General features: G+C 40.8%; 1 protein-coding gene across 1 annotated transcript in view; it reads left to right on the forward strand.

Moving 5' to 3' along the window:
• Positions 1-252: 252 nt before the first annotated feature.
• RRN3 (RRN3 homolog, RNA polymerase I transcription factor) overlaps positions 253-18,554 on the forward strand; it is a 44,082-nt gene continuing 25,780 nt past the window's right edge. The window contains exons 1-5 of the mRNA XM_024571455.3: positions 253-408; positions 2,245-2,350; positions 3,314-3,370; positions 17,869-17,958; positions 18,068-18,197. Coding sequence (XP_024427223.2) covers positions 320-408; positions 2,245-2,350; positions 3,314-3,370; positions 17,869-17,958; positions 18,068-18,197 — 472 coding nt within the window. The 5' untranslated portion in view covers positions 253-319. The remainder of the gene's footprint in view (positions 409-2,244; positions 2,351-3,313; positions 3,371-17,868; positions 17,959-18,067; positions 18,198-18,554) is intronic.

Consider the following 18,554-nt stretch of genomic DNA (forward strand, 5'->3'; position numbering starts at 1 on the left):
GAGGAACCCAGCCACCGTTTAGCACCCCGGATGTCCCGTTCTTTCTCTGGGACCCTTAAAACTGAATAGGGTAGGCCCTATGTACCTCCCTTCTTGCAGGGCGTGCTTGAAGCCGCTCACCTCGCTGGGCGGACAAAGTCCTCCAAGTAGAAGAAGCCTGATGTAGGAGAGAGCTTTGGCGGCGCTCTAGCTCGCGCGGTCACTACGTTCTCCCCACGTGGGCTTCCCGATTGGCTGGAGGCCGCTTCCGGGACAAAGGCGGTACTAGAAGGAGCACTACTTCCGGCGCGAGGCGCAGTCGTCGCATTTGTCTGGCCCTATGGCGGCCCCAGTGCTTCACACGCGGCCACCTGGAGGTGCGGCCGCTTCGGCCTGTGCGGTGAAGACGCTGGGCGCGTCCAGGCATGGGTAAGAGTACGGCCCGCTGGCTTCCGAGCGGCAGGGGCCGAGGCCCAGCAGCGGCATAGGGGAGCGGATTTGAAAGGGCCTGGGACAGGGCTAATGGCGTGGGGTGGGAGAAGAGGGTAGAGGGTACGTGATCATCGCCGCTTCTCAAGCGTAAGCCCATGCTCTTTTTTTTCCTTTTTAAAAATTTTCTTAAAAGATTTTATTTGTTTATTTTTAGAGAGGGGAAGGGAGGGAGAGAAACATCGACCCGTGAGAGAAACATCAATAGATTGCTTCTCCACGCTCCTACCCGCGACCTGGCCCGCATCCCCGCAGGTGCCCTGTCTGGGAGTCAGCCGGCGTCCTTTCTGTTGGCAGGCCGCCGCTCAATCCATTGAGCACCCCAGCCAGGGCACCGCATTCTCTTTAAGCGGATATTAAAGTTGGCGAGGGGGCTGGAAAAATTAATCTATTCTCTGTTCCAGCGTCCCCTGTGCTCCCCACGGGGCTCCCTCCTAGCGTTCCAGGCTTGGGTATTGCATTCTGCTTCTTTACTCCTCTCTCCTGCTTCATTTAGATTTGGAAAGAGTTTCCTAGGCAATTTGGATTATCAGCGCAATACTGTCATTGGTGGCAAATTGAATCTTAATTTTTTTTGTTTGAGATGTGCTTCAACACACGTTTAACAGTCTGTATCTTTTTCAAGATTTTAAAGTCCCTTGACCCTAAAACACCTTGGGGTTTAACTTTATTAAGTGCCTACCTACTATGTTAGACATTGGGGAGAGTAGTCTTATCCAAAAGAGAGAAAGTCATCGCTCACAGCAGAGTGTACGGTGTAGGAGGGGAAGACAGTAAAGAGGAGTGGGAGATAGTGGTAATTGCAGTGCATGTCAGACTTCTGATGGGGAAGATCTTTCTGACATTTGAGCTTCAATTCGAATGAAGACAAGAATGCAACCTTCTATAGATCTGGGAGTGAGTGTTTAAGGCCCGTGATTTTCAACTGTGTGCCACAAGAAATTTTAAAACATGCAGTAGTCCCCTGGCTGCGTAGGTAGGTTGGTTAAAGCATCCTCCCAGCAGGCCAAGGTTGTGGGTTCAATCCCTGGTCAGCGCACAAACAAGAATCAACCAGTGAATGCAGAAATGAGTGGAACAACAAGTCCCTGTTTCTCTCTGCCTCTCTTCCCCCCTCTGTCAAATCAATTTTTAAAAAAATGCAATTCCTGACTATTTAGTCAGGGGCACTGACCTCTTTTTCATTAGATTGTCAAATTAAAAAATCACAACAGCCAACACAATGATAGCCATCTAGTGTGAATGTATCAAAAATTATACCTGTGTTTTTTGATCAGATTGGTAAAAAATATCTTTTTTGGTGTGCCGTAGAGTTTTAGTAATTAGTTTATGTATGCCATGAGATGAAAATGGTTGAAAATCGCTGAGACAGAGGGAACAGCAAGTGAAATGGAACCAGCTTAGCAAGTTTTTAGAATGGAAAGGACCGGCTGCAGTATACTAGGTGGTTGGAAATGAGGTCAGAGTGTTAGGCAGGGGTCAGATTAATGAGGACCTTGAAGACCTCAGATGGAGTTCAGATGTGAATTCTAAGTGAAGCGGGAAACCTTTGGAGAGGTTAAGCAGGAGAGTAGAGTAGCGTTATTTAAGTTTTTGAAATATCATTAGATCTTTTGAGTGAAGAATGGATTATTGGGGGATAAGAGTGGAAACAGGAAGTCCAGTTAAGAGACTTCAGCAGTTGTCTCATTGAATGATGATGGTTCGATAAATGTTGGTATAATTTTTACGGTTCTCTGTCATACACTTAATAGCTTGATAATCTTGGTTATACAGGATTTCAGATGTGCTTGAATTAGAGAATGATTTCTTCAATTCTCCCCCAAGAAAAACTGTTCGATTTGGTGGAACTGTGAGAGAAGTCTTGCTGAAGTACAAAAAGGTAACAGATAACACATCAAGTTTGGTGTTCCCTGCTGCCCCCTCCCCAGCTTTATTGACATATAATTGACATATGGAGGTTTGTTTTTATTGGTCAGAATACAATTACAGCTATTATACTAAAGACCAGTTAACATAATAACATGAATTTTAGATACCCATCTTGAAATCAAATATTTAATAGTAGTATGATGCTGTCAACTCAAAATTAAAGTAATAATCTTTTGCTGAGGTTTCACTTCTTCAGCTGCTTTATTTATATAGTAGCTTTTAAAAACTTAAGCAAGTGCTACAGTAAAAATACTATTAGATCATAGCATTTTATTTATTTTTCTTTTTTAACAAGATTTTACTTATTTGAAGAGAGAGAGGGAGAGAAACATCAGTGTGTGGTTGCCTCTCACATGACCCCCACTGGGGACCTGGCCCACAACCCAGGCATGTGTCCTGACTGGGAATTGATCCGGTGACCCTTTGGTTTGCAGCCCATGCTCAATCCACTGAGCTACGCCAGCCAGGGCATAGCATTTTATTTCTTAAGGAATTACTCAAGCATTACTTTGGGACAATAAACCAGCTTGGTTAATGGGGATTTTTTTGGTTTGTTTTTGTGTGTGTTTAAAAATGATTCTACTAAGTCTCAACAACGGAGGGAAAAATAATAATGACATTTGTTTTATTTAAATTGAGGAATAATTGACATATAATGACTATTTTATATGTAACATGCATCTCTATCCTATTCAAGTGGCTTTTTGTCATTTTTTTTCAAGCCCCCTAGCTCCACCAGCATGAATTTTAAAACTTGTATAATTGCAATTTTATAATCCACAATTGATGAGTAGGAGTTGCAGGGTTCGTTTTGTAATGTCATCAGATGTTAAGATATAGTTAAAAGTCCTGCTGTTGGTCTTTAACAGGAGAGCAAAGCAAATAAGTCTTATTTTTGCCCTTTCTTGTCAAGGGTGAAACAAATGACTATGAGTTGTTGAAGAACCAGCTGTCAGATCCAGACATAAAGGTAATTTTGTGTTTGATCATTAACAAAGTTAGTCGCCACTTTGGACAGATGTTAGTTTGCACTTCTCTTTGATCCTCCTATTCCATCCTTCAAAACCTGCTCTCTCTATGATCCCATCTTACCTTAATCAAGTGGTTTTCAACCAGGGGCAGTTTAACCCCCTTCTTTTATTTGGTCAAAAAACTAGAGACATTTTTGGTTGTCAGAAAAGGAGGAAGGAAAGGGTGCTGCTGGCTTCTAATGAATGAATGACAGGGATGCCACTAACCATTCTACAATGCACAGTGCAGCCCAAAGTGTCAGTAGTCTCCAAGTTGAGAGACCCTATACTTTAATTTTTCCTTCTAGTACTTTTCCTCTATGCTGCAGGATACTCGAATGTTTCTCCAATGCAAAAACAAAATCAAAGAAACAACAAAAGATGACTTGACTTTGAAGCTGCTACTGTTTCAGTGGTTCAGAGTTCAAGATACAGTATATACTTGTCATGTAGTAATAACTCAATGCATTTTGTTTCCCTTTTCTTTTATTACCCACTTTGGAAAGAATAGTCTATTACCTTGGCAGTGGTAGTCAGATTGCTGGGGATTAAGTTCCAACTCCATTGTTTTCCAGTGCGTGATCTTGGGCAAGTTGTTTGATTTCTCTGCCTTTGCTTCTTCTTTGTAAAACCAGAAAAATAATAGAGGATTTTCAAACATAGAAGCTTTAAGAGCATGTAGTGAGTTACTCTATGAGAAACACTTAGAACAGGCCCTCATGCAACAACATGAGGGCTTTGTAATTGTTAGCTGTTGTTCCTGCTGATGGTCTACACTTTCTTACTCCCCATTCATGGCCAAGTCCACTGTTAAGGTCACTGCTGTATTTACTATGAAGAGATTACCAGTGATTTCTTACATGCTGATTTCCAGGGGGGGTTTTCCCCCCCAACTAATTCTTTGTAGCAGTTGACACTTGGCCACTCACTTTTTGAAACCTCTCTTTTAGTTACTCTGATCTTCCTGTCTTCCTACCACTTACCTCTTAATCATTCCCTTGACAAGTTACTAAATTTGGTGTTGATTGGGTTTTCAAACTTGACACTTTTCTCATTCTATAGATTCCTCTTGTGTGATCTCTTTATACCTTCAGGGCTTTGAAATCTGCATGTGTCTCGATAACTCTGAAATTTATGTCTATAGCTCAGATTGTTGTTGTGGGCTCTAGATTTGTTTCTTTACTGGCCCATAAGTGTTACATGTACCCCAAACTTAGTCTTTTCTCTCTTCCAAACCTGTTCCTTCTGAAGCCTTCTTCATGTGCTTAACTGAGCTACCTGGTTGTTGAGCTAGGGACCTTGGAGACTTTCTGGGCTCTCACCCCTTACATCCATTGATTTACCAAGTCCTCTGGAAAAAAAAATCTTTCGAGTCTTATGAGTCTTTGTGAGTTTGCTCTTGTCTGAATCTTCTAATAATCTCTTTGGTGGTCTCCAGGTTTCATTCAGTTCTCCTCTATATCATCAATCCCCCACCCCCAAATTAATCCTCAGTAGTGCAGGCGAAATCATCCCCAAAGCACATGCTAAACATGTCATTGATGTACTGAAAAACTTCATGTCTATTGAAGTATAAAGGACCAGCTTCTTTGTGTGGCCTGTAGCATTATTTTTTATATCTATTCTTTTCATTATTTTTGATTCTTCACACATGCTAACATTCAATACACAATGCTTTGTACCTTGCTTTTTTCTTTAAAAAAATTTTTTTTTGTTATTCTATTAGGGTTGTCCAATTTTTTGCCCTTTGCTCTCCTCCACCTCCTCCCTTGTCCCTCCCCCCCATACAGTCAATCCTCACACTGTTGTCCATGTCCACGGGTCATTCAAACATGTTCTTTGACTAACCCCTTCCCCCTCGTTCCCTCCCTAGGAAATTTCCCTCTCCACCCCCTCTGGTTGCTGCCAGTCTGTCCCATGTTTCCATGCCTCTGGTTCTGTTTTGCCTATTAGTTTATTTTTGTTCATTAGGTTCGTCTTATAGGTGAGATCATAATGGTACTTGTTTTTCATCGCCTGGCTTATTTCACATAGCATAATACTCTCCAGTTCCATCCATGCTGTCTTAAAAAGTTTTTTCTGTTGTGTAGTATTCCTTTGTGTAAATGCACCAGAGTTTTTTGATCCACTCATTTACTGATGATGGGCACTTAGGCTGTTTCCAGCACTTGGCTATTGTAAATTGTGCTGCTATGAACATTGGGGTGCCTAAGTTCTTTTGAATTGGTGATTCAGGATTTTTAGGGTATATTCCCAGTAGTGGAATTGTTGGGTCAAAAGGCAGTTCCATTTTTAGTTTTTTGAGGAAATTCCATACTGTTTTCCACAGTGGCTGCACCAGTCTGTGTTCCCATCAACAGTGAGTGCACTAGGGTCCCCTTTTCACTGCATCCTCACCAGCACTCGTTATTTATTGATTTATTGATGATAGACATTCTGACAGGTGTGAGGTGATATCTCATTGTGGTTTTAACTTGCATCTCTGATGGCTAGTGATGTTGAGCATCCTTTCATGTGTCTATGGGCCCTCTGTATGACCTCATTGGAGAAGTGTCTGTTCAGGTCCTTTGTCCATTTTTAATTGGATTGTTTGTCTTTCTGATGTTGAATCGTATGAGTTCTCTGTATATTTTGGAGCTTAAACCTTGTCTGATGTATCATTGGCAAATATGTTCTCCCACATGGTCAGTTCCCTTTTCATTTTGATGACAGTTTCTTTAGCTTTGTAGAAGCTTTTTAATTTGATGTAGTCCCATTTGTATATTTTTTCCTTTATTTCCTTTGCCTTAGGAGATACATCAGCAAAAGTATTGCTAAGTAGGATATCAGAAATTTTCCTAGCTGTGTTTTCCTTTAGGATTTTTATAGTATCACAATTTACATTTAGTCTTTTATCTGTTTTGAGTTTATTCTGGTATATGGTGTAAGTTGGTGGTCTAGTTTCTTTCTCTCTCTCTCTCTCTCTCTCTCTCTCTCCTTCCTTCCTTCCTTCCTTCCTTCCTTTCTTTTTCTTTCTTTCTTTCGTCCTTTCTTTCCTTTCTTTCCTTTCTCTTTTCTTTCTTTCATGTACCAGTTCAGTTCTCCCAACACCATTTTTTGAAGGGGCTATTTTTACTCTACTGTATGCTCATGCCCAATTTGTCAAATATTAATTGACCATAGAGCCATGCATTTCTTTCTGGTGTTCTTTCCATTGATCTATGTGTCTATTATTCCTGAACCATACTGTTTTGATTACAGTGGCCTGGTAGTATAGTTTGATTATCAGGTATTGTGATCCCTCCTACTTGGTTTTTCTTTCTCAAGATAGCTGAGGCTATTTGGGGTCCTTTTTTTGATTTCATATGAATTTTTGAAATATTTGTTGTAGATCTGTGAACTATGCCATTGGTATTTTAATAGGAATTGCATTGAATCAATAGATCCTTTGGGTAATATGGACATTTTAATGATGTTAATTCTGAATATTGACTTTGTATCCTGCTATTTTGCCAAATTCACTTACTAGGTTGAGTAGTTTTTTGATGGAGACTGTATGGTATTCTATGTACACTATCACGTTGTCTGTGAATAATGACAGTTTTACTTCCTTCTTTCCATTTTGGTTGCCTTTTTTTTCCTTGTCTAATCACTGTGGCTAGAACTTCCAGTACTATGTTGAGTAAGAGTGGTGAAAACAGACACCATTATGTTCCTGATCTTAAGGAAAAAGCTTTTAGTTTTTGCCCATTGAGTATGATGGTCACTGTAGGTTTCTTGTATATGGCCTTTATTATGTTGAGGTGTGCTCCCTCTAGTCCCACTCGAGTGAGCATTTTTATCACATATGGGTGCTAGATTTTATCAAATGCTTTTTTAGCATCTTATTGATATGATCATGTGATTTTCCCCCCTTCATTTTGTTTATGTGGTAAATTACATTTATTGATTTGCAAATAATGTACCATTCTTGCATCCCTGGGGTGAATCCCATTTGATCATGGTGTATGATTTTTTAATGTATTGCTGGATCTGGATTGCCAATATTTTGTTGAGAATTTTAGCTTCTGTGTTCATCAGAGATATTGTTCTGTAGTGTTATTTCTTGGCTGTGTCTTTACCTATTTTTGGAATTAGGATAATACTGGCTACTGGCCTCGTAAAAAGAATTTGGGAGTCTCCCTCTTCTTGAATTTTTTGGAATAGTTTGAGAAGGATAGGAGTTAGTTCTTTAAATGTTTGGTAAAATTAGCCTTTGAAGACATCTGGTCCAGGGCTTTTGTGTACCTGGAGTCTTTTTTATTATTGCTTCAATTTCACTAGTAGTTATTGGTTTATTCAAACTTTCTGATTCTTGATTCAGTTTTGGAAGATTGTATGTTTCTAGAAATTTGTACATTTCACCCAGGTTGTCCAATTTCTTACCTTATTATAGTCCTTTGTATTTTTGTGGTATCAGTTGTAACTTCTCTTTTGTTTCTTACTTTATTTATTTGGGTCCTCTCTCTTTTTTTTTCCTTGATGAGTCTGGTTAAAGGTTTGTTAATTTTGTTTATCTTTTCAAATAACCATCTCCTGGATTCATCCTTTGAATTGTTTCTTTAGTTTCTATGCCATTTAATTCTGCTTTGATCTTGATTATTTCCTTCCTTCTACTTGCTTCGGGCTTTGATTGATGTTCCTCTACTTCTTGTAGCTGTAGGTTTAGGGTGTTTATTTGAGATTTTTCTCTCTCTTTTTTTTCCTTTAGAGATTTTATGTATTTATTTTTAGGGAGAGGGGAAGGGAGGGGGAAAGGGGAGAAAAGCATCAATGTGTGGTTGCCTCTTGTGAGCCCCCTACTGGAGACCTGGCTGGTAACCCAGGGCTGTGCCCTGACTGGGAATCAGTGCACATTCCCATCAACCCTTTGCTTTTCAGGCTGGCACTCAATCCACTGAGCCACATCAGCCAGGGCTTTTTTTTTTTTTTTTTTAAGTATATTTTATTGATTATGCTATTATAGTTGTCCCAGTTTTTCCCCCTTTGCCCACCTCTACATGGTACCTACCTTCCCTCCAGCAATCCTCCCCCCTTAGTTCCTGTCCATGAGTTGTGGGTATAAGTTCTTTGGTTTCTCTGTTTCCTATACTATTCTTAACATCCCTCTGTTTTGTTCCTACCAACTAGGCTTCTTAATCCCTGCTCCATTTCCCCAATTTTCCCTTTCCCCCTCCTAGCTGATAACCCTCCAAATGTACTCCATACCTATGATTCTGTTCCTGTTGTGGTTGTTTGCTTAGTTAGGGTTTTTTGTTTTTTGGGGTTTTTTTTAAGATTCAATTGTTGATAGTTGTGAATTTGTTGTCTTTTTAATGTTCATGGTTTTGATCTTCTTTTTCTTAAAAAAGTCCCTTAACATTTCAGGTAATAATGGCTGGGTGATGATGAATGAACTCTTTTAGCATTACCTTTTCTGGGAAGCATTTTATCTGCCCTTCCATTCTAAATGATAGCTTTGGATGGGGTAATCTAGGTTGTAGGTCCTTGCCTTTCATCACTTTGAATGCATCTTGCCAGTCCCTTCTTGCCTGCAAAGTTTCTTTTGAGAAATCAGCTGATAGTCTTATGGGCACTTCTTTATAGGTAACTCTCTGCTTTTAAGATTCTCTCCTTATCTTTAATCTTGGCTAATGCAATTATGATGTGTCTTGGTGTGTTTCTTCTTAAATCTAATTTCTTTGGGATTCTCTGAGCTTCCTGGAAGTCCTATTTCCTTTGCCAGATTGAGGAGGTTTTCCTTCATTATTTGTTCAAATAAGTTTTCAGTTTCTTGCTCTTCCTCTCCTTCTAGCACCCCTATGATTTGGATGTTGGTATGTTAAAAGTTGTCCCAGAGGTTCCTAAGCCTATCCTTGTTTTTTTGAATTCGTTTGTTCTTTCTGTTCTGGTTGAATGTTTATGATTTCTTCCTTATGTTCTAAATCATTGATTTGAATCCTGGCTTCCTTCCCATCACTGTTGGTTCCCTGTGCATTTTTGTTTATTTCACTTAGTGTAACCTTTACTTCCTCCATATGTTGTTGCTGTACTCACTGAGTTCTCTGAGCACCCTGATCACCAGTGTTTTCAACTGTGCATCTGATAGGTTGGCTATCTCCGTCTTGTTTAGTTCTTTTTCTAGGGTTTTGTTCTGTTCTTTCATTTGAGCCATATTTCTTTGTCTCCTTAATTTGTTAGCCTCCCTGTGTTTGTTTCTGTATATTAGGTAGAGCTGCTTTGACTTAGCTCACCTGTTAAGTTGTATGGGGCAGAGTCTCAGGTAATTTGCTGGGGTGGGCGACCTGCTTCACTGCTTTTAGCTCTGTGTGTGGGGAGGGTTTTTGAGAGGGGACCATGTCACTACCTGGGTTCTGGAGGTTTGGTGTACACACGACCCATTTGGAGTCACTTCATACACTTCCCATATGCAACTGGTGCCCTTTAGCTGCTGTTTTAACTTGTGTATGTTTTAAGTCCGTGTGGGCTTTTAAGTGGTGAAAATCTGACAGTTTCTTTCACGCTCCAACATCCCCTGGTTTTTATAGCCGGAGGTAATGGGGATTTATTTTCCCAGTGCTGGCACCCGGGGTTGTGTGGTCTTGCCTGGGACTTGGATAGCTGGCTCCCAGTGTATCACTCTCGATTTTTATCTACTACATGTGAATGTAGGACCCACCATTCCATGGCTGCCGCCACCTCTCTGCAGCATACTGTGCGAGCCTGTGACTCCGCTCCTTCTATGCATCTGGAGAAATGTGGCTTCTTTAAATCCTTGGTTCACAGCTTGATTTTCTGACAGTTCTGGGTTTTATTTGTTTTGAGATTTGGTTTTAATTCCTTCTACAGTTGTGCGAGGAGGCAAAATCTTTCTGCCTATGGCTCCATCTTGGCCGGAAGTTGAGATTTTTCTCTCTTCTTTAGGTAGGCCTGTATTGCTATGAACTTCCCTCTTGGGAGTACCTTTGCTGTGTGCCATAGGTCTTGGGCTCTTGTGTGTTCATTTCATTTGTTTCCAGATACTTTGATTTCTTCCTTTATCTCATTGTTAATCCATTCATTATTTAATTACATGTTATTCAGTCTCCATGTTTTGAATTTTTCTGAGTATTTTCCTTGAGGTTGGTTTCTAGTTTCAAGCCATTGTAATCCGAGAAGATCTTGAACTGATTACAATTTTCTTGGATTTGTTGAGGCTTGTTTTGTATCCTACCATGATACACCATGATACTCCATGGTGTATCTTTGAAAATGTTCCATGTGTATTTAAAAAGAATGTATATTTTGCTTTTTGGGGGTGAAAGGTTCTATATATATCAGATAAGTCCATTTAATCTAGAGTGTTGTTTAATGAGACAATATCCTTGTTGATTCTTTGTTTGGAAGATCATTGTTGATGGTCGGGTGTTAAAATCCCCCATGGTGACTACTTGGTGTCGATATCTTTCTTGAAGACTTCCAAGATTTTTCTTACATATTTAAGGGTGCCTATGTTGGGTGCATATATATTTACAAGGGTTATATCCTCTTCTTGGATTACTCCCTTAAGTATCATGTAGTGACTTTCTTCGTGTCTTGTTATGGCCTTTGTTTTGAAGTTTATTTTGTCTGGTATAAGTATTGCTGCCCCAGCTTTTTTTCATGTCTGTTTGCTTAGAATATTTTTCTATCCCTTCACTTTCAGTCTTTGTAGATCTTTTGTTCTGAGGTGGGTCTCTTGTAGACAGCATATATGCGTGTCTGTTTTCTTATCCATTCAGCTACCCCATGCCTTCTGATTGGAGCATTTAATCCATTTACATTTAAGGTTATTATTAATAGGTACTTACTCACTGCCACTTTTTCCCATTGTACCTGTGTTTCTCTCTTTTTCTTCGTTTTCTTAAAGCAATCTCTTTAGCATTTCTTGCAGTGCTGGTTTGGTGCAGATGAACTCTTTTAGCCTTTTTTGTCTGGGAAGCTCCTCATTTTGCCTTCCATTTTAAATGAGAGCCTTGCTGGGTAGAGTAGTCTTGTTTGTAGGCCTTGCAGGGAGGAGAAATGATCAGAGTAGGGGATAGAACCAAGGTGAAGAAAGAAAGAAAATAAAATTTGGATGGTTAAAAAAAAGGGAGGGAAGTAGGCAAAATGGAGTAAGAAGAGGGAAAAGTATAATATTTGGTTTTTAAAAAAATAGGAACAAAATTGAAGAAAAGCATCCACCATAGCAATATCAATGACAAATGAGCAAAGATTAATACAAGTTGAAAGGGAATACGAAGGGAAAACGAAAGTAAAAAAAAAAGATTATGAGGTGTCTAAAGGAAGGAAATGATTTTGGGAGGGCGGAGGGAGAAGAAATAATAAGAGGAATGAAAATCAGGCTAAGAGGGAAAAAATGAAATTTAAAACGAAAAAAGAAAAGGGCAGGAGGAAGGCAAAATGGAGTAGGAGAGGGGAAGAGTAAAATTGAGGATTTGAAATACAAAAGTAGTGAACATCTAGGAATAATATTTAATAAATGCAGCAACCATCACCATATAAACAGCCCCTGAGCAAAGATTAATGAAGGTGGAGAGAGGTAAAAATATTAGAAGAAAGGGAAAAAGAATGTGAGATGACTAATGGCAAGAAAAATGGTTTTGAGAGGCTGGAGGGAGGAGAAATAGAGTGTGGAATAGATACAAGTCAAAGAAAGGGAAAAATAAAATTTAAAACAAAAGTAAGAGGAAGGAAGAAGGCAAAATGGAGTAAGAGAGGGAAGAGTAAAATATGAGACTTGAAATAAACTAAAATTTAAAAAATTGTGAATTAATAGGAATAATCTTAAAGAAAAAGAAAAAAAAGTGTTAAAAAGCTATGCAGGAGAAAAAATAATACACATAATGAAAATGACCACGGTGGAATTCATCTCAGCAGAGTCTAGCGTTTGCCACTGTCTTCTCTTTGTGCATCTACCCCTGCTATGTCGGATGATGTCCTAGGCAAGCCACAGGCAGCCTTGTTTGAGACTACAAGCGATCCAGTCTGTCTTCTTTAGGCTTGACTGGTCTCCACTTTTCTGCCCTGCTGGCTTCCCATCAGCACAAGGCCCAGGAGTGGTTTCATCTAATGTCCAAGAGCACTGTTGGTGCCACCTCCACCTGCCTCCAGAGGGGGCCTGTGGCAGACTCCGGCCAGCAGAGCCTGCATGTTGTAACTGGAGACGAGAACAGATGCACAGACCACGGCAGTCCTGTGGAGGAAAAGGGACTGAACGGTACTCTCTTAAGATGAGGGTCCTGCAGCCACTTCTCTCAAGGGGAGAGTGCACCGACCCTTGTCTGGACAGGCTTTTACTGTTTTTCTCAGGTCTTACATCAAAGAAGGATTTATTATCTACTACATAGAATACTGTTGTCTACATTTTAGGTACAATCAAAGAAATGAAAATAACAAATGCAGAAGGGAAAGGTGGCGAGCTGATTAGCTCTGTCCTTGGGAAAATTCACACAGGCTTTGGAAATTATCTTGAAGATGAGTGATAAACATCTACTGTTTCAGACCAGGGTGAGGGAGTTTTAGCAAGAGCAAACCATAACAGTCTGTATGCATTTTCTAGGCCTGATTCCCATGGGAAAACCCGGTTTGAGTGTCTGGCTCCTGCCCACCACTTCGCTCCTGTAGGTTTTCTGTACAGAGCTGAGTCACATTTGCCGTACTTAAAACAAACCGGTTCCCTACAGTGGCCTCTGGTGGGATTGGGAGAGGGAATCCCTCGGTCATCCCCCCAGGGGGGGGTCACTGTTCCATCTTCAGGAAAGATGGTGGGAGTGTTTCCCCACCCTCCCCCATGCCCCCTCACGCCACAGATCTTGGTCTGTCCCAGATTATTTCCAGTAATGCATAGTTTCTGATGTGTTAGTTGTCTGCTTCCTGTGAGGGGCCAATCTGTGCAGCTCTTTCCTGCTTGGTGCTGATGGGAACTCTGTATAAGAGCTGAGGCTAGGCAGGGCCCTGAACACACATTGTTGAACCTGTGCCTAATTTGTGTTCTGCTGGTTTCAGTGGATCAGGGCTGAGGAACCCGTATAGCTTGTAGTGTCTGAAAGAAGTTAAGAAAGGGTCCTTTCAGAGCTGCTTCTTTCCCCTGCTGATACTGAGCAGGGGGCTCCTGAGCCTGGTCTCACTGATCTGCAGAGCCTGTAATTCCGCAGGTGGGGGTTGGGTACGCCTGCCTGTGAGGGGCTTTCCTGGCTGAAGCGAATCTCAGGCATTCTGCTCCTGGCTGTCTAGTCTCCAGCCTGCTGCTCTTGCAGGAGACTCAGGCCCAAACTCTCTGCTCTGCACAGCCCCCTGCTCGTTGACCATGCTGCGTGAGGTCCCACAGTCCCTTCAGCGTGACACTTTCTGCTCTTCCTGTGCAGCTGGACTCAGTGGGACCACACTGCACTTGCACTCTGGTTTCTTAGTTGGCAGAGCTTTTGTGCACGCATGCAAGCACAGGGTCCCTGCCAAATCTCACCTCAGCTCCTCTTTTCAAAGAGTCTCTATGTGGTCCCCACACCACAGCACCGAGCTCTGGGCCAGTTCTCCATGCTCTGTACCTCCCCAAAAAGCACAAAGTCTCTCTGGGTCAGGGCTGTCCACAGCCTGCCAGTGCCTCTGACAGTCTCAGGAGGTAGAGTTTCTCTCTGGAACTCTGCAGGTTGGCGCTGCAGCTGTGGACATGCTGCTCGCCGTGCCCCTAAGTGTCCCGACTGTGTACATCCTTCCAGGTCTCTCCTGATTAGGGCTGGTGGTTTCCCTGTGTGAGACCAGGGCCCCGCTCTGGGAGGGGTAGCCACTAAGCTGCGTTTTCTGTCCTCTGCTCTGCTGCAGGTGCCTCGCACAGGGCATTTCTGCATCAATTTATAAAATCTCTTAATGGGTGGTGTAAAGCATCCTCTGTATTACTTGGCTTCAAAAATTTGTATCAGCTGAGTGTCCATTGATTGTTAGGGTCACTTGTCATAAGATCAGCTGAAAATCTGTGCTGGGGGCACAAGCACATGGGCTCAGCTTCCACCTACTCGCCTGCCATCTTCCGAATCCTGTAGCATTTTTTCCCTATGGTCAGTCTCACTAGATACTTCATTCCGGGAATTTGCCGTTTAGTTTCATCTTTATGCCTTTGTATGTGCCTTTTCTTTCTGGCTGCAAGAGGTCTTTTATATCTGGCTACATGGCCACCTTCCTTTACTAGCTTTGTGGCTGAAGGCAAATAACTGCACTTCTGTACCTCAGTGTCCCCTTCTATAAAATGGAAACCAATGGTAATGCTTACGTCAAGGAGTGGTTGTAAGGTTTAAATGAGTTAATGTATGTTAAAGTCTTGTATGTTACAGTGCCTGGCACAAAGGAAGTATTATATTAGTGTTTATTATTACAGGTGCTCCTCCACTTATGATGTGGTCAAACCCATTGTAAGTTGAAAAGGCCGTAAGTCAGAAATGGATTTGATATACACCTAACCTACTGAACACCATAGCTTAGCCTAGTCTACCTTAAATGTGGTCAGAACACTTACATTGGCCTCCAGTTGGACAAAATCATCCCACTGCCTTTGCCCAGCTTTATGAGAGAGCTTTGTGCCCCATATCACTAACCTGGGAAAAGATCAAAGTTAAAAATTTGAAGTACAGTTTCTACTGAACTGGTATCTTCACCACTGTAAAGTCAAAAAGTTGTAAGTCAAATCATCATAAATACGGGACCGTCCGTATTATTACTGTAATCTATAAAACTCCTAGTCTTTGAGATCCAGGTGCAATGTCATCTTCTGTAATAGAACTTTCCCTGGTTCTCTGTAAGCACATGGCTGTTCATTCAGTTCGTTCCCCACACTTTGAGCACATCTTCCCAATTGCAAATTTGGCTTATAAGGACTTCAGTGGTTTATGTGGCCCCCCTGTGCTCCCCAGACTTATCTATTGGTTTGCTCACCGTGTACTCTAGCCATGCTGAACTACTTTTGGTTTTTTGAAAACATGCTTTTCCCTTTGTAAGGAATCTAGCTCCCAAAGAATACTCACTTGGTTAAAAGACAGCGGCAGCGTCACTTCCAGTTTAAAGCTTCCCTAGGCTTTGTCTTCTTCCACAGGTACAGAGGACCGTTTTCTTTGTGTCCCACTGTATTCTGTGTCAGCACTTCTCATCTTCAGTATCTTGACGTACGGATAGTCACATCACTTGTGTCTGTGTTAGTTTAGAGGGGAGTTGCAAGGAATGTACTTCGATAATAGTTAATTACTAAAGCACCAGAGTCTGACTGATCTACTTTTTAAAAAGCAGCAGTTTAAATGTTATTCTTATAATTTTGTCTCGCTTTTTCTTTTAATGGGAAAGAGGATAGAGCTAACTCATTTTATTTTCAAGTAACTTACCTTGCCTTTGCCTCAGGTGGTGGTGAGCCACCGTTAATGTTACCCTTAATGATTGTGGACATTATGAGATAACCACATTGTAAATTAGTTGTGATTTACTTCATTGTCCTGCCAGCTTACGTGGGGTTTCATCAGAGAATAGTTAATCTCATTGCAGTTTGCCACACAGCACATAGAAAGCATGTAGTGGTTGAAGGAAGGTAGGGTAAAGGAGGTGCAGGGCTTTGCGGGAAACTAGGTAGAGCTTAGGCCACAGGTGGCAAACACAAGGCCTGCTGGCCGAATCCGGCCCTCCACCTTGTTTTATCTGCCCCGCACCTTGTTTCTACTCGGCAGTAGCGCTGAGCTCTTGTTTAACTGTTAAGGAGCAGTTACGTTTATACAGTCCTAAAATTACATTCGGCCCTTTGAAGGCAACTGTGAGGCTGATGTGGCCCCCAGTGAAAATGAGTTTGACACCTCTGGCTTAGGCTTTGACCCAGACAGATAGGTGTGAACCTGGTTATTGGCTTCTTGGTTGGGCAAGTTGCCTTTTAATTTCTCTTAGCCTTCATTTCCCCCACTGTAAAATGGGAGCAACAGTAGTCCTTTTGCAGTGTTGAGAGGATTAGGAAAAGATACCTATGTACAGAATTGAGCACCATGCCTGGCACCTGGTGTGTTCTCACTAAATCTTACAAATAGTCTATAATTGTAGGTACAGCGCTGTCTATTAATAGCCTGTCACTCTAGTTACAGCACTGCCTGTTAATACTCTGTTACTATAAATACGACACTGTATTGCTCTTTTTGTTTTAGATCTCTTTTCCTACTGAGTCTTAATCCTCATTAACCATTTTCTTTCAAAAATGGGACTTTTAGTGTTTTCTTGTGGATGTTGTATATATGCATGAATGCAAACTATATTTTATGTAACTTGATACTGCGTTTTATTCATGCCTTGTTTTCTTTTTTCTTTTTTTAAAAAAATATACCCATGAGTTAAATTTTAACTTAATTTCCAGACTTGTTAAAGGTCTCTTTTTTCATTTAGCAGTTTTTTCCATGCTACTAAAAGTTGTGAACAGTAATTTTATTGCCATAAAAGCATTTCATGCAGTAGTGGAAGCTTCATTTATATATAATACATGTTTTTTAAAGATTTTATTTATTTATTTTTAGAGAAGAGAGAGGTGAAGGGAGGGATGAAGAGAGGGAGAGAAGCATCGATATGTGAGAGAAACATGGATCAGTTGCATCCCAACTGGGGACTGGGCCACAGCGCAGGCATGTGCCCTGACCAGGAATTGAACTGGTGACCTTTCACTTTGCGGATGCCCACCTGAGCCACATTGGTCCGGGCTGTGCAACATCTTAATACATTTACTTATTTATTTACTTATTCATTCATTTGCCTTAATACATTTAAATCAAGTGACAGATTGGGTTGAGAAAAATTTATATTTATTGATGACTTTAGTTAATCAGCCCAGACTGAATGTTATTAACATGCTTCCATGTTAGCATAAATATTGAGGAGATAGAGGTACCTATTGGTCCTTGTAGTCTTTCTTCTTCTAAAAAAATTATATTTTATTGTTTATACTGTTATAGTTATCCCTACTTTTTTCCCTTTTGCCCACTCCCACCCAGGCCCCCCTCCTCAGGCAATCCCCATACCGTTGTCCATGTCCATGGGTCATGCATGTGTGTTCTTTGACTGAGGTCCTTGTAGTTTTGTAGTATTTGAATCCGCTGTAGTTCCATGGTTATTCAAAAGTCCCAGGTGTCATCATTTGAGGGGCTTTTAATTTTTTAGGGCAAATAAATGATGAGAAGGAAGTATTACATTTAATTATTTTTCCTGTGTGAGAGTTACTACATTTTTTTTCTAGAATGGGCAAGTTTATTGTAACATCTTTTTCCAGTTTGCTACAAACGAAGACATTTTCATCCTAATTTTGGTTTAAGTCCAAGTTTGTGACTTTTTTCCTAATTTAAATATTATTGATAGGTGATTGATATAAGATAGATATCATTTTCTTTGTTATTTTAGAGGATTTGTGATTTTAAAAGTACTTTCCTGTGTTTAACTTAAGGATGACCAGATCATTAACTGGCTGTTAGAATTCCGTTCCTCTATCATGTACTTGACCAAAGACTTTGAGCAGCTTATCAGTATTCTCCTGGTAAGTTCACCATTTATTTCACTGACTGGTATGTGATTCAGTACTTTGAAAAAGTATTTTTTGTATCGGTAAAATGTTTCTTTTGTCTTTCTCTTCCTCCGGCCTCTAGAGGTTGCAGTGGTTGAGTAGGAGTCAGACGGTGGTGGAGGAATATTTGGCTTTTCTTGGTAATCTTGTGTCAGCACAGACTGTCTTCCTCAGGCCATGTCTCAGCATGATCACGTCTCATTTCGTACCTCGTGAGTGGTTCCTCTTGCTTTGATTTTTCACTTTTTCATCATCTTTATTAAAACACTCCCTTTCCAGTACACTTTGAGATAGTGTCACCATCGAAGATTCCAGGATACGTGCTGGCAGCGGTTCTGGTACATGTCTGTTCCCTGTAGTGACCTTGGAAGTGTTCAGACTTGTCACCGTGATTTTTATTGGTTGTAATTTGCTTTGATTGGTGAAGTCTGAGAACTCAGTTGTTTAAAAACTATAAAGTTGTGTGACTTTTTTCCTCCAGATTGTAAGCTTAATCATTGTACTGGTTCAGACAATGGAAAAATTGCTTTTTGTGTAGGTCAATGACAAAAGAATAATATATTTTGTTT

Source organism: Desmodus rotundus, chromosome 1 (assembly GCF_022682495.2).
Source record: "Desmodus rotundus isolate HL8 chromosome 1, HLdesRot8A.1, whole genome shotgun sequence".
NCBI lineage: Eukaryota > Metazoa > Chordata > Mammalia > Chiroptera > Phyllostomidae > Desmodus > Desmodus rotundus.